Source organism: Heterodontus francisci, chromosome 22, assembly GCF_036365525.1.
Source record: "Heterodontus francisci isolate sHetFra1 chromosome 22, sHetFra1.hap1, whole genome shotgun sequence".
In the NCBI taxonomy this organism is placed as follows: Eukaryota; Metazoa; Chordata; class Chondrichthyes; order Heterodontiformes; family Heterodontidae; genus Heterodontus; species Heterodontus francisci.
The window spans coordinates 65,234,736-65,253,412 of NC_090392.1; the positions used below are offsets into that span (position 1 = coordinate 65,234,736).

The 18,677-nt window shown below is 39.4% G+C and overlaps 1 protein-coding gene across 7 annotated transcripts in view; it reads left to right on the top strand.

The window, feature by feature from the left end:
• LOC137381396 (neural cell adhesion molecule 1-like) overlaps positions 1 to 18,677 on the top strand; it is a 538,973-nt gene that overhangs the window by 359,287 nt on the left and 161,009 nt on the right. For 3 of the 7 annotated variants that reach the window (XM_068053931.1, XM_068053934.1, XM_068053935.1), the window contains exons 7-9: positions 12 to 175; positions 3,455 to 3,597; positions 12,694 to 12,723. In XM_068053931.1, the coding sequence (XP_067910032.1) occupies positions 12 to 175; positions 3,455 to 3,597; positions 12,694 to 12,723 (337 nt within the window). Of the gene's footprint in view, positions 1 to 11; positions 176 to 3,454; positions 3,598 to 12,469; positions 12,530 to 12,693; positions 12,724 to 18,677 lie in introns of all 7 variants that reach the window. The other 4 variants (XM_068053932.1, XM_068053933.1, XM_068053938.1 and 1 more) reach the window with 2 other exon arrangements.

Consider the following 18,677-nt stretch of genomic DNA (forward strand, 5'->3'; position numbering starts at 1 on the left):
TGTTTTTTCAGAGATGATGTGGTAATTGAAGCAGATGGAGATAAATACATTATGAATGAGGATGGCTCTGAGCTCACAATAAGCAAAATCGGAAAAAGGGATGATGGAGAATACCTCTGCATTGCACAGAATAAGGCTGGAGATGTTGAGCTGGAGATCACCCTCAGAGTTTTCGGTAAAGCTCTTCGCATTTTAGAGTCTGAGTGTAAAGCCCAACTCATCAAGGTAGTCCATTCTGCCTATTTTCCAATGGGTTTAGAACAGACAAGGCTGCAAGTGTGTTTGATGGTGCACTCCACCATTCTTCCATCTCCCATTATGCAGACAGCAGTATGGAATATACCTGCCCATTTGATGATGGACACATACAAATCATAAGTGAATGTGATTTATTTGGTTTGAATGTTGCACCGTAGGATCCACCTGTTACACTCCAGTGGGTAGTTAAGGTGGCAAGATCAAGATGGGGCCTCCATGAGGCTCTGTGTATAATCATGCATAAGCCCCAGCAGGAGCAGTGCAAAGTTTGGTGCACAAAAGTAAATAGATTTTGATCAAGCAACTGAGGCCTGCCACAGCATGTCTCCATCTCCAATCCAGAGCAGCTCCTCAGCAGTCCAGGGAGTCTGCTTCTCACCTGCAAGTTAACCTGGAGCCTGAGATACATTGGGGTCTGTGGGGCATCTCCAAAGCAGGTGGAAGCCCACCCTTCTAGAGATGCCCCCAGATCTGAAAGCCTAGAATGCATTTCTTTAGGTACTGGTCTATGCATTGTTAGTGTCAAAACATTTCCTTCAATGCCTTCAGACATTTAAATGTGTCTGCATTGAGCTGAACATCTGAAATACTGCCCTCAACCACTAGAGGCCCAAAGTGAGTTTTGAAAATAGCAAGGCTCCCTCTAGAGGCAGAATATGCTGCTAAGTGAAACGTTCACTTGAGTCCAGGAATTGATTTGTTTTTCCTCCTATTCATTTGAGTAGCACAGTATTCAAGAAGCATTTTCGATTTTGTGTTAAGTTTTCTTTTCCATTTGTTTGCAAGCACATCTGATACAATCATCAGTCTGAATACAATTTATATCAGATGTGCTGTCAGTCAACATGTCAAAAATAGCTGTCACTGTCCATGAAAAAATGATTGATTAACATTTTATCTTAAAGCACCCTTTTTAAGTGCAGATAGATCTGCTTAGAAAGCAGGTTGTTGGGGATTTTTAAAAATGTATTTGAATGCATTTCGATGTAATGGAACCTGACATCTCCCTGTAACATTCATCACCCAATAAGGAAGGGAGAATCTTAAGGAGAAGAACCGACAACTCAGCCTTGGGATAAATTTTATGGTTTAATGCTCCCGATTGAGAGCTTGGCACAACTGAGGCACAAATTGAAAATTCTGGTTCAGAGATCAGCACTTGTGGCCTGGTGGTTTATTCAGTTTACTTTAAGTAATAACTTAATTCATTTTGAAGGATGGAACATTTGTACAACTATAAATTGGGTGCAGTGATTTCACCCCGAAATCCCAGTATACACTACTGTTTTGTGAGGGACAGTGCTACATCTGAAAATTGATCTCTATATTTAGTATTAATAATTCCTTGTATGTTAGAAAATATATTTGTTCCTACCCCGAGCTGCACCATTGTAGAGAACTGGCCTGTGAAGTGAAGGATCTGTACTCCGCTGATCAAGTTTATATTTCCCCCGCCAATTTCAGATCCTGGCCTTCTCCAAGACCTACTCATTTACATTTTTCAGGATTCATCAGATAGCATTCAAGAAATAAAGGACTTGCAGTTACTTAGCACCTTTCATTATGTCTCAAAGAAAATTTGCAACTAATGAAATACTTTTGAAGTTTTATCATTGTTATAATGTAGGAAAACATGGCTGCCAATTTGTACACCACAAAGTGTCACAAACAGCAATGTGATAATTGAACAGGTAACCTGTTTTAGTGATAATGGTGGAGGTATAAACATTGGCCAGAATCAATCCTCCGTTCTTCAGTTAATGCCATGGGATATTTTGCATCCACCTGAGAAAGAAGGCAGGGCTGCAGTATTACATTATCTGAAAGACAACCCTTCCAACGGTGCACCACATTATGTGGTCAAGTTGAATGCACAATCTTCTGACTCGGAGGCATGAGTATTACCACTGAGCTAAAGCTGATGAACAAGCACAGGAGCCATGGTAGAGTGCCTACCCCATCCTCCTTACCTGGACTGCTAAGGCTCATTGTAGAACCTTATCTGAGATGTGTCAAGTTAGATACATAAGGGGTGAAATTCAACTTCAGTGGTGGCATAAAGCAGGTGGTCACAGACACGTTGCCTGTTATTCACACTTCCTGGTTTTTCCCTTCCATTGACTTATGTTACTGTCTATTTTACGTAAAGCAGCATTCAAGAACAAACGAAAAAAGAAAGACCTGCATTTATAAAGCATTCTTTATGACTTCCAGGTGTCCCAAAGCACCTCACAGTCAATTAAGTACTTCTGAAGTTTTATTGTAGGAAAAGCAGCAACCAATTTCCACACAGCAAATTCCTTCAAACAGCAAGGTGATAGCCAGATAATCTCTGTTTTAGTGGCATTGATTGAGGGGTAAATATTACCCAGGACACTGTGAAGATGTCCCTGGCTCCTCTTTGCAATAGTGCCATGGGATCTTTTACCTCCACCTGAGGGGGCAGATGGAGCCTTGATTTAATGTCTCATTCAAAAAAGGCACCTCCAACAGTGCAGCATTCCCTCAGTACTGCACTGAATTGTCAACCTAGATTTTGTGCTCAAAACCCTACAGTGGGGCTTGAATCCCCAACCTTCTGACTCATGGTCGAACCATTGCTGACACAGCATGAACTAGAAAAACGACATACCTGATGTCTGCTTACTGCTTGAGGGCCTCCAACTGACTTAAAATGAGAGTGCAGTGGGTTGCTAAAAATTATTTTTCCTAACATCGAGGAGCTTTTAATAAATATTCAAGTGCACATCAGGGAAGCATTTAACATTGTGAAGTACTTCTCCTCCCCCAAAATAATTTTAACGATGCACATTTACTTAAAAGCTTCTGAACATGATTGCCTAATTGTTTCACTTCATACCTGCAGGCTCCTAGAATTTCCCCAATTGGATAACTGTCAACTACAAAATAGAGTTACCATTTTCTTTTTTTAATAGTTGTGTTTTATAGGTTAATCCACTTGGGATTCACCAGTAATGGCCTCACATGTAGCAATTTCTAGCTCAGCTAATGGCAATGGAAAGGGAAATCCCAATCAGGGCAATTTCATTTAAAGTCATGTTTGTGTTGGAAATCCCTGTTTCATTACTTAAGCACTGTAATCACTAACTAAAATTTCAGTCAGTTTCAATGATTCCTTGTTAATTGGTGCCAGCAGTATCATTAACCAGGATTTCAAATTATTTTTGTTCTTTAGTGAAACCTGAAATTACATATGTAGAAAACAAGACTGCAGTAGAGCTTGAAGAACAGATTATATTGACCTGCGAGGCTAAGGGTGACCCCACCCCAACCATCATCTGGATGAAAGGCACCCACACTTACAGGGATGGAGAACAGGTAGAAAAAAATTTAATGAAATCTAGCTTGATCCAAATGTGGATGAAATTGTACCACCTTCACCCATACGGAGATGAGCACAGATTTCATCATCTGTATGTCATTAATCATAGCCACTTACTTACAAAAGTCAAGCACAGTTAATAGTTTTAAGTCTACTATCTCTTGCCTGCCTCCATAATTGTTAAGTTGTGCATGATTTTGTTGCCTGCCTGCCCTGAGGATTTTAAGGAACTAAACTGTCACAACTGCTTGGAATCACCAGTTTCCATAGAGAGATTTACACACATTTCTGATGCCGTCCTGATCCACTACAGACAGACAGACACATCCACAGTTACCGAGGCCAATTGTAGCATTAGCAGGGATCACCTGACCTAGTACAGACTGGTGATTGAACATGGCACCTTCTGGACTGTATGGCTTAATACCAAACCATGTGGTGCATTTATTGATTTAAGTCTTTAGGAGAGCTACGTTAGCAAGTAACCCAATTAGAGAGAAAAAAAAGCACCCCGCTAATTTGCCAAAAAAATCACTTCTCAGTGCACTCTATCTTGGAAAAATAGCAAAGCTATTTTGTTTCTGCAATTAAAAACTCAGTGCAATGTAACATTCAGTAGAGACTAAGATTGAGTAATGACATACAATCATTAGTGGCAGTCACAGCATAATTGTGCTCCCTGTTCACCATGTGCTCTGATTCTATGAAAAGTATTTGGAATTCAAATCTCTTTCGCTAGGGCTGTGATATATCATATTTGTAGATTATAGAATCCTTGTGATTCCATTGTCTAAGAGTAGGTTTTATGCATGATGTAAGCTCACATTCTGACAACATGCTCTGCTGTTGTAACTGATAGGCACATCACTTTCCACCACAAATGCTTATAATGAACATTCCCATATGCTTTATGCTGGAAAAGGGGCATCTTCAATTGATTATAAACATTGGCTATAGTGGAGCACTGTAATCAATTTACATACCTGCTAGCCATTAAAAAGCCTGCAGGGATGTTCATTATAAGTAGGATGATGCATGCATAAGTCACCCATCCTCTCCAGGTTTTAGTTATTTGTATGTGAAACCTTCTAACCCATTTAATTATTCATGATTTTCTGGATTGTGGCCCCATCTCATCTGACTAAATTATAAAGAACTGGGAAGAAATATGTATCCTAACATCTTGTTGAACATGTCAGCATGCTATGTGTTTAGGCCTTGCAGATGAACATAAAAATATATATTTATGTGGAGTAAAAAATTTTTCTGTGCTCTAGTTGTAGTGAAATTATATATTCATCTATAAAGTTTACAATTTTGCTACATCTAGCATATCTAGAGCAAATATTTGCCCCAATTGTCCTTTAATTGTAACTTCAAATTTTGAACAGCTAAATCTGCTAATTATCTTTCTCTCTTACTAGAGTCTTGTAGAGAAAAGCAGGAAGATAAATCATACATATTTCCAAATCTGGGTCACAAAAATCCATTGTTTTCTAAGACTTTGGGCTGAATTTTTAAAGTGGGGTCAGGAACCCAATGCCTGGATGATTTCTGGGTCTCAACCCCACACCTCAACTGTGTCGCTAACATGACACATCCATCAAATGTAAATGCCCTAGCCGGGCAGAAGGCAAACTCAGTGCCCAATTAATGGTGCTGAGCGTCGGCAGGAGTTGCCTGCAGAGCGCGAGCGGCAAAGGCAGGTGGCAGCCATGATGGGGCCAGCTGCTGCTTTGCCAATGTGAGCAAGTAGCTCCGGGGGGGAGTGGGGGGTCCGTAGGATACAACAGTGGGGCAGCACTTCCAAAATAAAAAGTCCTGTGGCTGGGCACAGCGCAAGATTCCTGTGGGCCCGAAACATTTCATCTCCCACCAAAAATGTTTGTTGCTTGCCTGCTGCGGGCCCAACAGCTGTGCCTGATCGTGCACCAGACTGGTCGGGTTTGGTGGAATCTTCATTGAAAATTGTAGTACAGACCACCCTGGCCCCTTAACGGGCTCCTCCTTGAGCTTAATGGGCTGTTAATTGGAGGTGAGCAGCTTCCCTGTTTCTCTTCTCCCTCCCCCCCCACCACCACCACCCTCACATTGAAGTTTACGGACTGTCCCTTATGCGTCAGGCTTCTGGAGATGACCTAGGACTACGATTTTCGAATCGTTTCTGCACTGGGCTGACTCAGCGACCTTTTGAAAATCCAGCCCTTTGTGTCCATTCACAACGCATCACTGAGTAAATGTAAATGTTATGTTTCTCATCCATTCTTTCTAAACAAATACAAGGCTTGAAATTACTCCAAGGTTACTAATGTATTATCACTTGCTGAAATCATGCAAAGTCCCTCTCCTCGCTATTTTAGCATTTGGGAGTGCGGAATTTCAGGTAAACTTGCTAACTGTTAATATGTTATCCCACCATGTAACTTCAACACCACATGGTATTGAGTGCCTCCATTTCATCAAAACAGTTTTGTACTTTCAAATTTAATAATTGTTCTGAACTGAGACAAACAATTAAATTGATTAAATAAAGAATCATCACCATAAATATGTGTTTACTATTACTGCATTTGGATTTCATTAATTTTAAGTTTTAATTAACAGGAGTAATACAGATGATAAAAATTGACAGTGGAATGCCTGAGAAACATAATTACAGAAAAATTCACAAGCGCTTGATTTCAGCTTAATAAAACTAGTGTAATGCACAGTCACTCTGGTGAGCCATATATTTCTCATGTATGCAAAGGCCTGCTTTCACCAGTAAAATTAGCATGAATTTACATAATTAATATAAAATGGAATTAAAATACTAGCACATGTTGAAAAATGACCTACTTTGGTATGCAGTGGGCACAGACACAAATGTTAATAGCTTCTATTTTGGAATAATGCCAACCGCAAGTAATTCTCCTGCAACAATAACTACTGTAGTGGAAAATGCTTAGTACACAATGAATGGTATTTGAAATGAGCATAAACAGAAACTTGGATGTTTATCTGTGAAAACAGGCATGAGTTTGACTTGTGAATCTAATGTTGGGGCTCAATGAGGGCCTCAACTCATTTGGTGTGAAGTTGAATTCACAAACTAACATTGGACAAATGCGATTTTTATGTGTGTATATATATATATGTATATGTATGTATATATGTATGTATATATATGTATATATAGTGGAAAATTTGTAGTTACCTAAAATGCCTTACTTTTGTGAAATGGCTCCTTCCTGTTTCCACATTGGATTCATCAGTTTCATGACACTTAACTGCCATTACTGTCATTCCTTAGCACTTAATTAGTCTTTTCCAGTCCATAGCTCTTCCTATAATAGCACTTTAGAAGTTTAGGCCCATTGCCAAACAATCTAATACATTTGAGTGCGCTCAGGATCACTCTGTTGTTTTGGGAAGTTGTTTGACAGTTTAGGTAATTTTGAGGAAGACATACGATGCTACAATACGCTGATAATTTCAAACATGCCAAAATTTGTCTTTAATTCAGATACTCATGAATGTTCTAAAGAGAAGTCAGAAGTAAAACAATTGATAGCAGTGTATTTATCTGTTAAAAATCTTGAATAGACAGAATATTTGTGGTCCATTGAACCACTTCTTTCAAACTGAAATAGTGAGACTTAGAAAAGACTGCAGTAACTGTTCTTTTATCCAACATGTTAGACTCACTGATGATACAGTTCCATACAAACATAGATCAGGTCTAGCTTTTGTCAGCATCTTGGCAAAATGCTAACAATTTCCACTTTTGTTTTTAGTACTTTTGTAATCTTTTAGCCAGCTTGGCTGATGATTGCATTTCAATTGTTAGCTGAAGCTGATGATGGACAAATCCAATTTCAGAAAATGGCTACAGATTTTCAAGTTTGCTTTTACAAGAAAGAAAAAAAGAAGCTGTCAAAATGATGTGTTGCTTTAGACAAATTGGACTGCAGACTGTGCATCATTCTTGCTGCACAATCAGTAAAATCACATCTTTCCTATATCGGTATTTGAGCCTAGTCTCCAAGGACTGAGAAAGACTATTTAAGAATAAGTTGTATTATACTAGCCCTACACACTCGCTCCACTTCTTTTGCACACCACTATACTATCTGGTCTGTGCATTGCTTGTCTTCTAACCTGCTAAAATTAAAGCACATTTGATTTCTGTCAGTGACTGATATTGCTGAGGCAAATGAGGCAAGCAGAGCTTGTCTTTTATCATCTGCCTTTTTTGTTGCTTGGTCTTTCTGTTCATCTGAGTATTTAGTAATTAACTGATTATGTGCAGTAGTTACTATCGTACACGCTTGTATCTGTTTGAATTCAATGGTTAAAAAATGGTTCCACAATATCGTGATAAAATAAGGTGTGAAATGAATGTCATATTTTCATCAAACTTATTGCATTAATCATTTACTGTACATTTTCCTGTGTATTTCTGGTATGAACACAGATCCTAATGTGGCTAGAAAAAATATAAAGGAATCCTTATTTGTACTTTACTTTTCCTTTCCACTTGTAAACAGGAATACTTTAAATCTTGAGGTTATGAAAAAGACTTGCAACTTGCTGTTTTCCCTCATTACTTTTCCTAATGTTTTGCCTTCTGTGCCCTCTATTTTCTCCTTGGCTCTTTGTTTGGCTCATAGGTTCTGTTTTCTTCTTTGCTGCTATTTTTATTTCCCTTGTACAGACCCTGGGATTATTACACTCGATTGCAGTTTCTTTCATAAAATTACTTCTATCCTTCCCTGGTTGTACAGCTTCTTAAATATGTATTCTGTCCTGCATATGTTCTTACAGCAGGGGTCATAGAATGCTGTAGCAACTAGTTTATTCTCATTGTAGGAAATAGTGATTTCTTAAGAGTTCAAATTTACCATCTAGTATATTATTTTAGAGTCACAATCTTGGCATGATAGAAACCCTATTGGAATAGGAGTGCTATTAAATATAGAATTTGATAAAAGATAGATTGCTACTTGTAGAAATAATCATAAATTGCCTTGTAAAGAATGTGTTTATGATATTGCTACAAATAGTGAACAGAGGAAATCTTCCCTGTCGTGATGCAAGTTCCAATGTAGATTAGAGGATTTGATGGAATCCAAAAAGAATTTCATTGGTAGTTTATTAACCAACTGACAGCTTCCTCTAGGGAGCAACGTTAAAGAATAGAAATCTGGAAATTATGTTGCATGGCATTATCTTATAAAGAGTTAACATGTTCATATCAAATCCCTTTGCCTGGTATTTTAACTGAGGAACAGCTACTAAAATCTCTACTGAAATAGCAGGAAGCGGTAATCTTACACAGTGTAATTTCCAGGTTGAAGTCAAACGTTAAGGTAGGTTTAAAAGTATAAAGTTTGCCAACAAACTAAATCCACACTTTCAATCACTTAGTAAATATTGTAGGAATGTTTAATTATTTTTCTGGCTATTACACTTGACCCTACAGAATTGGGAGGGCCACATCAGTCAGTCTCTATCTAGTTGTCTCTGGAGGTGGAGAAAAATCTAGCTTTAGAACATTTGCTGTGGAGCCATTCTGTGCTATAATGTGAAGTTACCATTAATTGCTTCTCTCCTCTCATAAGATGTTAATTGGTGGAATTCTGTTCTGCCCACTGCCTCATTTTCAGATGATTCATGTAAGATACTCAGAGGATGAATAAATCAAGTGTGGAGAACTAATTTAACTGGACCTCTCCTGCACCAGTCTCAAGGGAGTAGATTTTAAGTTTCCCCATCAGGCAGAAAACTGGTGGTGGATCAGCTGACCGTTATACACCCAGCCCTGTTTTCCTTTCCAGTGACTTGCCTGCTGGTGGAAGTTACAGTTTACTCCAAAATTTAATTTGTTTGTCAAACAACATCACGTGGTCCATTCTCACATGAGAAGCTTGGACCAATCCTTACTATTATATATCAGAACAGTATGCTTTATAACCCTGATAAAATTCTTTCTGGGTTAAAAACTTGAATGGCACCTGTGATAAACTCACTTTTTAAATCAGGGTCTTGCTTTCCAGTCTGGGCAGCAACTGTGGTTTAGATTCTGGCTGAGCTTTATGTCTGCCACTTTTCAGGTCTATGACCTTTCATCAGACTATCAAAAGTTAGAAATGTAATACGTTTTGAGCAAGTGAAAGTGAGGGGTGGGGGAGAAGAGCAAAAGGGAAGGTCTGTAATAGGATGGAGGGTAGAAGAGATTAAACGACAAAAGGTTTCATGGTACAAAGCCAAAGGGAGTAATAATGGGACAAGTAAAGAAACAAAAGGTGTGTCTGGATGAGGTGTAAATGGCAGGATAGCAGCGTCCGAATGCATTGAAATGGCTTGACAGGGTGGATGCTGAGACAGTTTCCCTAGCTGGAATATCTAGAACTAGGGGTCATAGTCTCGGATAAGAGGTCAACTGTGGATTCTGAGTTGTTGAGTATATTCAAGACTGATAGATTTTTGCTCAATAGATCAAGGGATATGGGGATAGGGCAAGAAAGTGGAATTGATGTCAAAGTTCAGCTATGATATATATTGGCAGAGCAGGCTTGAGGGGCCATATGGCCTACTCCTCTCAATTTTTTAATGTTCTTATGACCTTTTATCATTTAACCCATATAACAATAAATTAAACATTTTCCAAGCTATTTTTTAATTTGTAGTTGCATCATCACTAATCAGTTTCAACTCCATGGAATTAACAGTTTTGCTAGATAATGATGCAGATAAAAAAATTTTAAAAATATGTATTAAAAAAAAAAGTTCGACCAGCCTCCTCCTGCTAGTGTCAAAAATCATCATTTCTGCACCATTCTTGAATCGAAAAGTCAGGGCTGTCATTTTCAGCATCAACATAAGCAGTACCTTGTGGGCAAATTGGGGTTTGCTATGAAGGAATTCAACAACTTGAACAAAGTTTTTAGACGTTTATAGTATTTACATGGCTTGTTAGCTGCATTAAAGGTTCATTATCGCAGGTACATTGTGATTGGCTGATACAATTGCATTGCTGCTTAACAAATTGCTCATTCAGGAATTGCTCGTTTCAGTTGTCTGTATTGCTGTGATTTTGTTCTCAGCCTGTTAAATTCTACCAAATACTGTCAGTTTTTGCGAAAACAGGGAACTGTTATTCAGTTTTGAATCTTCAGCCACAAACATCTGACAGATGTTCCACAGTGACAGAAACAATTAATGGGAATTGCACACTTCATCAGTGAGGGGCTCCAGACCACTCAAGTACAGTAAACACAATGCAGCATTTTTTATTCATATATTTTCACAATATAAGTTTGTTTTGAAGTGACCATACCACCTCTTCCCAAATTCAAATAATCCATGGGGAGGAAGATAATTTTCACTTGGGTTGGGGTGGTAAACTGGTTGTAGCAGATTGCCTGCCTGTTATACACCCCACCCAAATTTCCTCACCCACACAAGTGGAAAATTACTCCCATCCTTATTTGTGTGCTTGCGAGTGGCACTTCATTATATTGCCAAAAAAGATAGTATTCACTTACCATTTTGATTAGCACAAAGTGTGTTGCTAGGCATTAGCCTTACTAAGGATTACTTTTCGCATTGTATTGATTTCAATAGCTTGTTTATTATAGCCCATACATTAGCCCTATAAAGTATTTTATCTGGTTTTCCATAGAGTAGACAAAAGCAGAATTTCTGCTAGCAGTGTTGAAAGGAAATCAGCTGGTGAAACATGAAGCAATTTATATCCTGTTTTTCCAAATAGAAAATATTCAAGCATTAACCTAGGTGACAGTGCAGGTTACAATTTGCTAGTCCACCAACAGTATGCATTGGGCTGACAAGTCATCAAGTGGTGTATATGTTTTTTTTAAGCAATACAACAAATTAGAACCCCTGACCTTAAATAAGGTTCCACCTGGACAGTTCTATCCCCTCTGGTGATTACATTAGAACAAAAAAGGTTGAAGTGGTTATCTCAGTAGTCATTGCTACTAGTTTTTCCAGAGTGTAAAACTAGGTTAACATTGGCAGAAGCACTTTTCCTTGTCTGTCTTCATGATCAAGGACATCAGAAGCTGCTAAATAATTTTAGTGTGCTTTGTAGCTTTTAGATAACTCTTATTTGGTGCCAGAAAAGTTCATTTTGCACATTGTGCATAAACTATATGCAAATCATGAGACCAAAAATACAATGATGAATGCTCAATATGCTGCTGCCCAGAAATTAAGCAACAGAATCCTGAGGCCTACATAATGCCCAGCTCATTAGGCCTGTAACTTCTATATTAGGTATGGATGCTGAAGGAGAGGCAATGTTTAAATATCAAGAGAAATTCATACACCTCTGCCTTTTCACAGTGACACCTCTGACACTAGTGAGCCCAATGGCTAGTACCCACCTTCCTCACCTGATCCCTCTCCCTAGGAAAGTGGCTGCTGTGCAGCTGGTAACCAACAGCCTTTCACTGGCTGTTGACACCTGTTAATGTATTCCTGGGTCTTCCAGCAAACCATGAAAGGAACACCAGTAAATTGTGCTAATGGTATAACCTTGCATTACCCAGTAACATCATCCCATCTCTGGACAGGTGCACATAGCTTCTGCTTAATGATCAAGGTGCTGCACTCAAGTCACATCAACAGTCCCACTCTAAATTTTTATGGAGAGATTGAAAAATAAAGTTTGCATCAAAGGATGTGCAGAATATGGGGCATATTCTAACAATTGTGGAAGCAGCATAGTTTCTTACTATTTTAAAAATATCGTAAAATCCTTCAAAAAAAATTTTGATAACTAGGTGAATTTCATATGTTAAGTAAATGCTTATTACTCCAGTTGAGCCTGGTTATTGCACACAATGTTTATCTTCCAAGGTTTGGGCATCTTTTCTGATAATGGAATTTCTGCCAAGATCAATGGAAAAAAACTTCGTGGTGAGGACTTACTTTTTTTTAGTAATGAGGTTCCACTGTATTTGCTTTATAGACATTATTGCCTGCACAAAGCATCTTTAAATGTAACACATTTAGCTGCCTGTGCATGTTCTTTATGTTGACCTATATCTAAAGTACTTGTGTTTCATGTTTGTTTTCTCCAGGCTTCATGGACACGGCCCGTGACGCTAAAGGTATGGCTACTTACCTGTAGCCAAACTCTCTAACTCTCTTAACAAGCACTAGCACAGAGAGCGAGTTTCCACAATAGTCACTTAAATTAGCCAAACTAACCCTTTTGATACAGATTGTAATGGAGAAGTGATTATTAATGGATAGCATTTACAGAATTGAAAGTTTAAAATTCAGGCAAACATTTGCATGTGAGACTGTTGCGCAAGTCATGTATATTTTGACAAAAAAGTGGTGATGCAGATATGCTACTGCCAGGTGCCATTATTTATAAAGAAGTTTTAAGATATTGAGTATTGAAATCATTTGATTTATTTCTGACTGAGCTGTACATTCATCAATCTGAGGACTTTTCAGATTTAATTTTGAAACTTTTCACTCTAACTCCCTGTAGTTGGTTACTTTTTAAAACTCATATACAAGCTATTAAGGATAAGCAAATGAATTTAGATCATTTTACTTATTCTACCTCTGTGATTTGAGGTGAATATATCTATTATATAAATGTCTATATGTGTGTGTATAATATGATAAAAATCTGGTTTAAAAATGATCAAATAGCGAGCCACCACACCAGGAGCAGGAGTAGGCCATTCAGTGCCTTTTCCCCATACTATCCCCATATCCCCTTATGTCATTGGTATTTAGAAATCTGTCAATCTCTACTTTAAACATACTCAATGACTGAACTTCCACAGCCCTCTGGGGTAGAGAATTCCAAAGATTCACAACCGATCTGTTTACTGTTAATTATTGAAATTACACTTTGAAAGTTATACCATATTATGTAAAAATGGTAAATATTCAGTGTTCAATAAATAGGATGGTATTTATAGGATAAATGTACCTTTTTTTTAGATAAGTTCACTTGACATTTAGAAAATCATTTTAGGGAAGTACTTGAAAGTCACCTGGGTACTATGCATCTGTTGCTAGTTGTAAGGACAGGTCGAATTCTACTCCCAGGACTATGCCAAATTGACTGTATAACTGACTGTTATGAGGTGGATGCACAAGAGTGGCCGAGGATAACTGGGCCACTAATTTGTTTCTGTGCTTTCCAGAAGACACAGCTTCCACACAGTGTCCTCTGCGCAGTGATGTACCTGAGGTTGGGAATCATCAGTGCCTATCATTCCATAACCTGCTGTCTTGGTTCAGCAGTATACAATGCTGCCTAAAAATGCATTGAGCTGAAATTCAGAGTGTCAAGTGTAAAGGCAATTTGAGTAATTTTCTTGTGATGACAGTATGAGTCATTTAGCACTTTAATATTTTGATCTATTGCATCTGGCAATAAATTAAGACATTTAATTAGGTGTTTGTTGAATTTATTCAAATTTACCACTTCAGACAACGACTTGACCTTTGTGAATTAGCATGATGTTTACTACACTGGCAAAGGAAAAGAGAAGTCATGCAGGCAATCCTGTTTGGTAAAACAGTACATGTTCAAATTCATACATTTGGCACCGAGTAAGCTCTGCTTAAAGCGGGAGGCCATTGAAAAGCTTGGACCAGCTTGCCTTAAAGATTAAAAACACATTTTCTAACTTGCTGAATAATACAAGGGACGTCTAGGAAGTGTTTCAATATATTCAAGTGTGGATTTAAACGACAAATAGAGTTCAATAAAAATCTTCAAACAGGACCCATATAGTCGCCAAAAGAGATCTCTAAAGCAAAATTGCACAATACAATGATATTATGTATCAGAGAACTGTCAGTTCTATAAAATCATCTTATCCTGCTAAGTGTTGTGTACATTACTTGTTAAAATTAATCATTATCAATGCTAATAAAGCCCTTAATTATAAGTTTGCCAGGCCACCCACAGTGGACAGGTGCTGACACTTCACTAACAGCCCAGGTACGCTCAATGATGACACCTGGCTGCTTTTTCAAGTGGCTCAAACTGTCAATGACTTTGTGTAGTTTAATCACATAGAGTTGCTGCAGTGACATATGCACAGATGGCAGAGCAGGGTGGGTGCCCAGTTAACCACCTTGTCACGGTGAGCAGAAACGTTAATAAGCTCTAAATTGTGGCCATCCAGTGCTGCTGCTTGACTTTTGAAAGCCACGCTGAAAGATTGTGTAGTCACCATTTGGCTATTCTGTGGCTGATGTGTTATTTAGAGTTTGACCCTGCAGAGAATCCTTCCAGTAACTTTTGTTGTAGAATTAGCAACCAGTCCTCATTATTTTCTGTATTTGGAGAAAAAATGTACAAAATTCTGGAACAAAGAAATGTAAATTTAACTACACTCCTTAAGTGCCATCTTTTTACTATTTGTGCACACTTTGTGAAATAATGCACATAACTATCCCTTTGTGAAAGGAATAAGTACTTCACTAATGTATTTATTTGACTTAATAATGTAGTGAGGGTTATGATGGTTTTCCTCATTTATTCAACCTCTGTATACAAATATAAATTTCATCACACATGGAAAAAAATGTCTGCAGTGGATTTTGTTGATGCAATGCCAAGAATTGCTATCATTTTTGATGCTAATTTCTTTCAAAGCACTAGAAAGATGTGTAATAGCTAAGCTAGCATTTTATGTATATAAATTGAGTGACAAGGATCGTTGTTATGTAGCTGTCCAATTGTATTTTTTGAATTGACTTAAATGGCTCATGTAGCTAATTTTTCATCGTGTTGTCTTCTGCTCAATGTCAATCCATTATTGGCAATTCATATACAGATTATAAGTTTCCCACATGTCGCCAACTCATCCTACTCCGTGTAGCTCTTGCAGTTTGTGGAATTTTTTGTCAATGTGTAGTGCTATTTTTTTTCTGCGAGTCTTGCTTTCATTTCTTTATTCATGTGAAGGTTGACTTGACTGATGCATAGAAAATTGTTTGCTTTTAAAAATGCAGTAGTTACAATGCCCATTGTAACATTGAACATAAGAAATAGGAGCAGGAGTAGGCCATTCGGCCCCTCACGCCTGTCCCATCATTCAATAAGATCATGGCTGATCTGCTCCAGACCTCAACTCTTTCATACCAGCTCCTCGTAGCTCTCAACTCCCTGATATTTCAAAAATCTATCTGCCTCCTTTTTAAATACTTTCAGTGATCTAACTTTCACAACTGTCCTGGGGTAGAGAATTGCAGACATTCACTATCCCCTGAGAGAAGAAATTCCTTCGCATCTCCGTTTTAAATGAGTGTCCCTTTATTTTGTAACTGTGTCCCCTAGTTCGAGATTCCCCCACTAGTGGAAACATCTTCTCAACATGTACCCTGTAAATCCCCCTCAGAATCTTCTACGTTTCAATAAGATCACCCCTCATTCTTCTAAACTGTAATGAATAAAGGCCGAACGTGTTTAGCCGTTCTTGTTAAGTCAACCCCTTCATCCCAGGAATCACCTAGTGAATCTCTTTCGAACTGCCTCCAATGCCAGGTATATCCTTTCTTAGATTAGAGTGCTACATTGCACTGCAAAAATGTACGTAGGTTTGTTGCACATATTGGAAGATGTGGCAGTATTGAGAAATGTATTTAGTGTTAAATGTATTTTGTCTTTATGATTTTAAACTAGGGAATATAGTCATGTATTTAAAAAGAAAAAGGCATCAAACAGATTGAAATAAATGCCAATTCAGAGACTGGAATCAGAGTTCTTAATTTATTTGAATTTACTGCCAAATAATTGGCAATTGGCAACTATTAATTTCAGCCTCTTACAAGAACTAAAACTGCTACAATAACCATGCAAATGGTAACTTTGTAAACTGATGTTTTAAATGACCCCAGAATGATGTGATTGAACAAAGAAACAAGGGAGGGAGTTGCCCTGGGAGTCTTCAATATTGACTGTGGACCCCATGAAGTCTCATGGCATCAGATCAAACATGGGCAAGGTAACCTCCTACTGATTACCACCTACCGCCCTCCCTCAGATGATGAGTCAGTACTCCTCCACGTTGAACACCACTTGGAAGAAGCACTGAGGGTCGCAAGGGCACAAAATGTACTCTGGGTGGGGGACTTCAATGTCCATCACCAAGATGGTAGGACCACTACTGACCGAGCTGGCCGAGTACTAAAGGACATAGCTGCTAGACTGGGTCTGCGGCAGGTGGTGGGGGAACCAACACGAGGGAAAAACATACTGCCGCAGATGCTTCTGTCCATGACTGTATTGGTAGGAGTGACCACAGCACAGTCCTTGTGGCGATGCAGTCCCGCCTTCACATTGAGGATACCGTCCATCGTGTTGTGTGGCACTATCACCTTGCTAGATGGGATAGATTTCGAACAGATCTAGCAATGCAAAACTGGGCATCCATGAAGCGCTGTGGGCCATCAGCAGCAGCAGAATTGTACTCAACCACAATCTCTAACATTATGACCCGGCATATTCCCCACTCCACCATTACCATCAAGCCAGGAGACCAACCCTGGTTCAATGAAGAGTGCAGGAGGGCATGCGAGGAGCAGCACCAGGCATATCTCAAAATGAGGTGTCAACCTGGTGAAGCTACAACCCAGGACTACTTGCATGCCAAACTGCATAAGCAGCATACAATAGACAGAGCTAAAATGAACGGATCAGATCTAAGCTCTGCAGTCCTGCCACATCCAGTCGTGAATGGTGGTGGACAATTAAACAACTAACTGGAGGAGGTGGCTCCACAAATATCCCCATCCGCAATGATGGGGGAGCCCAGCACATCAGTGCAAAAGATATGGCTGAAGCATTTGCAACAATCTTCAGCCAGAAGTGCTGAGTTGATGATCCATCTTGGCCCCCTCCTTAAGTCCCGAGCATTACAAATGCCAGACTTCAGCCAATTCGATTCACTCCGCATGATATCAAGAAACGACTGAAGGCACTGGATACTGCAAAGGCTGTGGGTCCTGACAATATTCCAGCAATAGTACTGAAGACCTGTGCTCCAGAACTTGCCGCAACCCTAGCCAAGCTGTTCCAGTATAGCTACAACACTGGCATCTACCCTGCAATGTGGAAAATTGCCCAGGTATGTCCTGTACACAAAAAGCAGGACAATTCCAACCCGGCCAATTACCACCCCATCAGCCTACTCTCAATCATCGGTAAAGTGATGGAAGGTGCCATCAAGCAGCACTTGCTAAGCATTAACCTGCTCAGTTTGGGTTCCGCCAGGGCCACTCAGCTCCTGACCTCATTACAGCCTTGGTTCAAACATGGACAAAAGAGCTGAACTCAAGAGGTGAGGTGAGAGTGACTGCCCTTGACATCAAGGCAGCATTTGACCAAGTATGGCATCAAGGAGCCCTAACAAAACTGGAGTCAATGGGAATCAGGTGGAGAAAACTCTGCTGGTTGGAGTCATACCTAGCACAAAGGAAGATGGTTGTGGTTGTTGGAGGTCAATCATCTGAGCTCCAGGACATCACTGCAGGAGTTCCTCAGCGTAGTGTCCTAGGCCCAACCATCTTCAGCTGCTTCATCAATGACCTTCGTTCAGTCATAAGGTCAGAAGTGGGGATGTTTGCTGATTGCACAATGTTCAGCACGATTGCAATGCCTCAAATACTGAAACAGTCCGTGTAGAAATGCAGCAAGACCTGGACAATATCCAGGCTTGGGCTGCTAAGTGGCGAGTAACATTTGCGCCAGACAATGACCATCTCCAACAAGAGAGAATCTAACCATGTCCCCTTGACATTCAGTGGCATTACCATCGCTGAATCCCCCACTATCAACATCCTAGGGGCTACCATTGACCAGAAACTGAACTGGAATAGCCATATAGATACCGTGGCTACAAGAGCAGGTTAGAGGCTAGGAATCCTGAGGCGAGTAACTCACCACCTGACTCCCCAAAACCTGTCCACCATCTACAAGGCACAAGTCAGGAGTGTGATGGAATACTCTCCACTTGCCTGGATGGGTGCAGCTCCAACAACACTCAAGAAGCTCGACACCATCCAGGATAAAGCAGCCCAC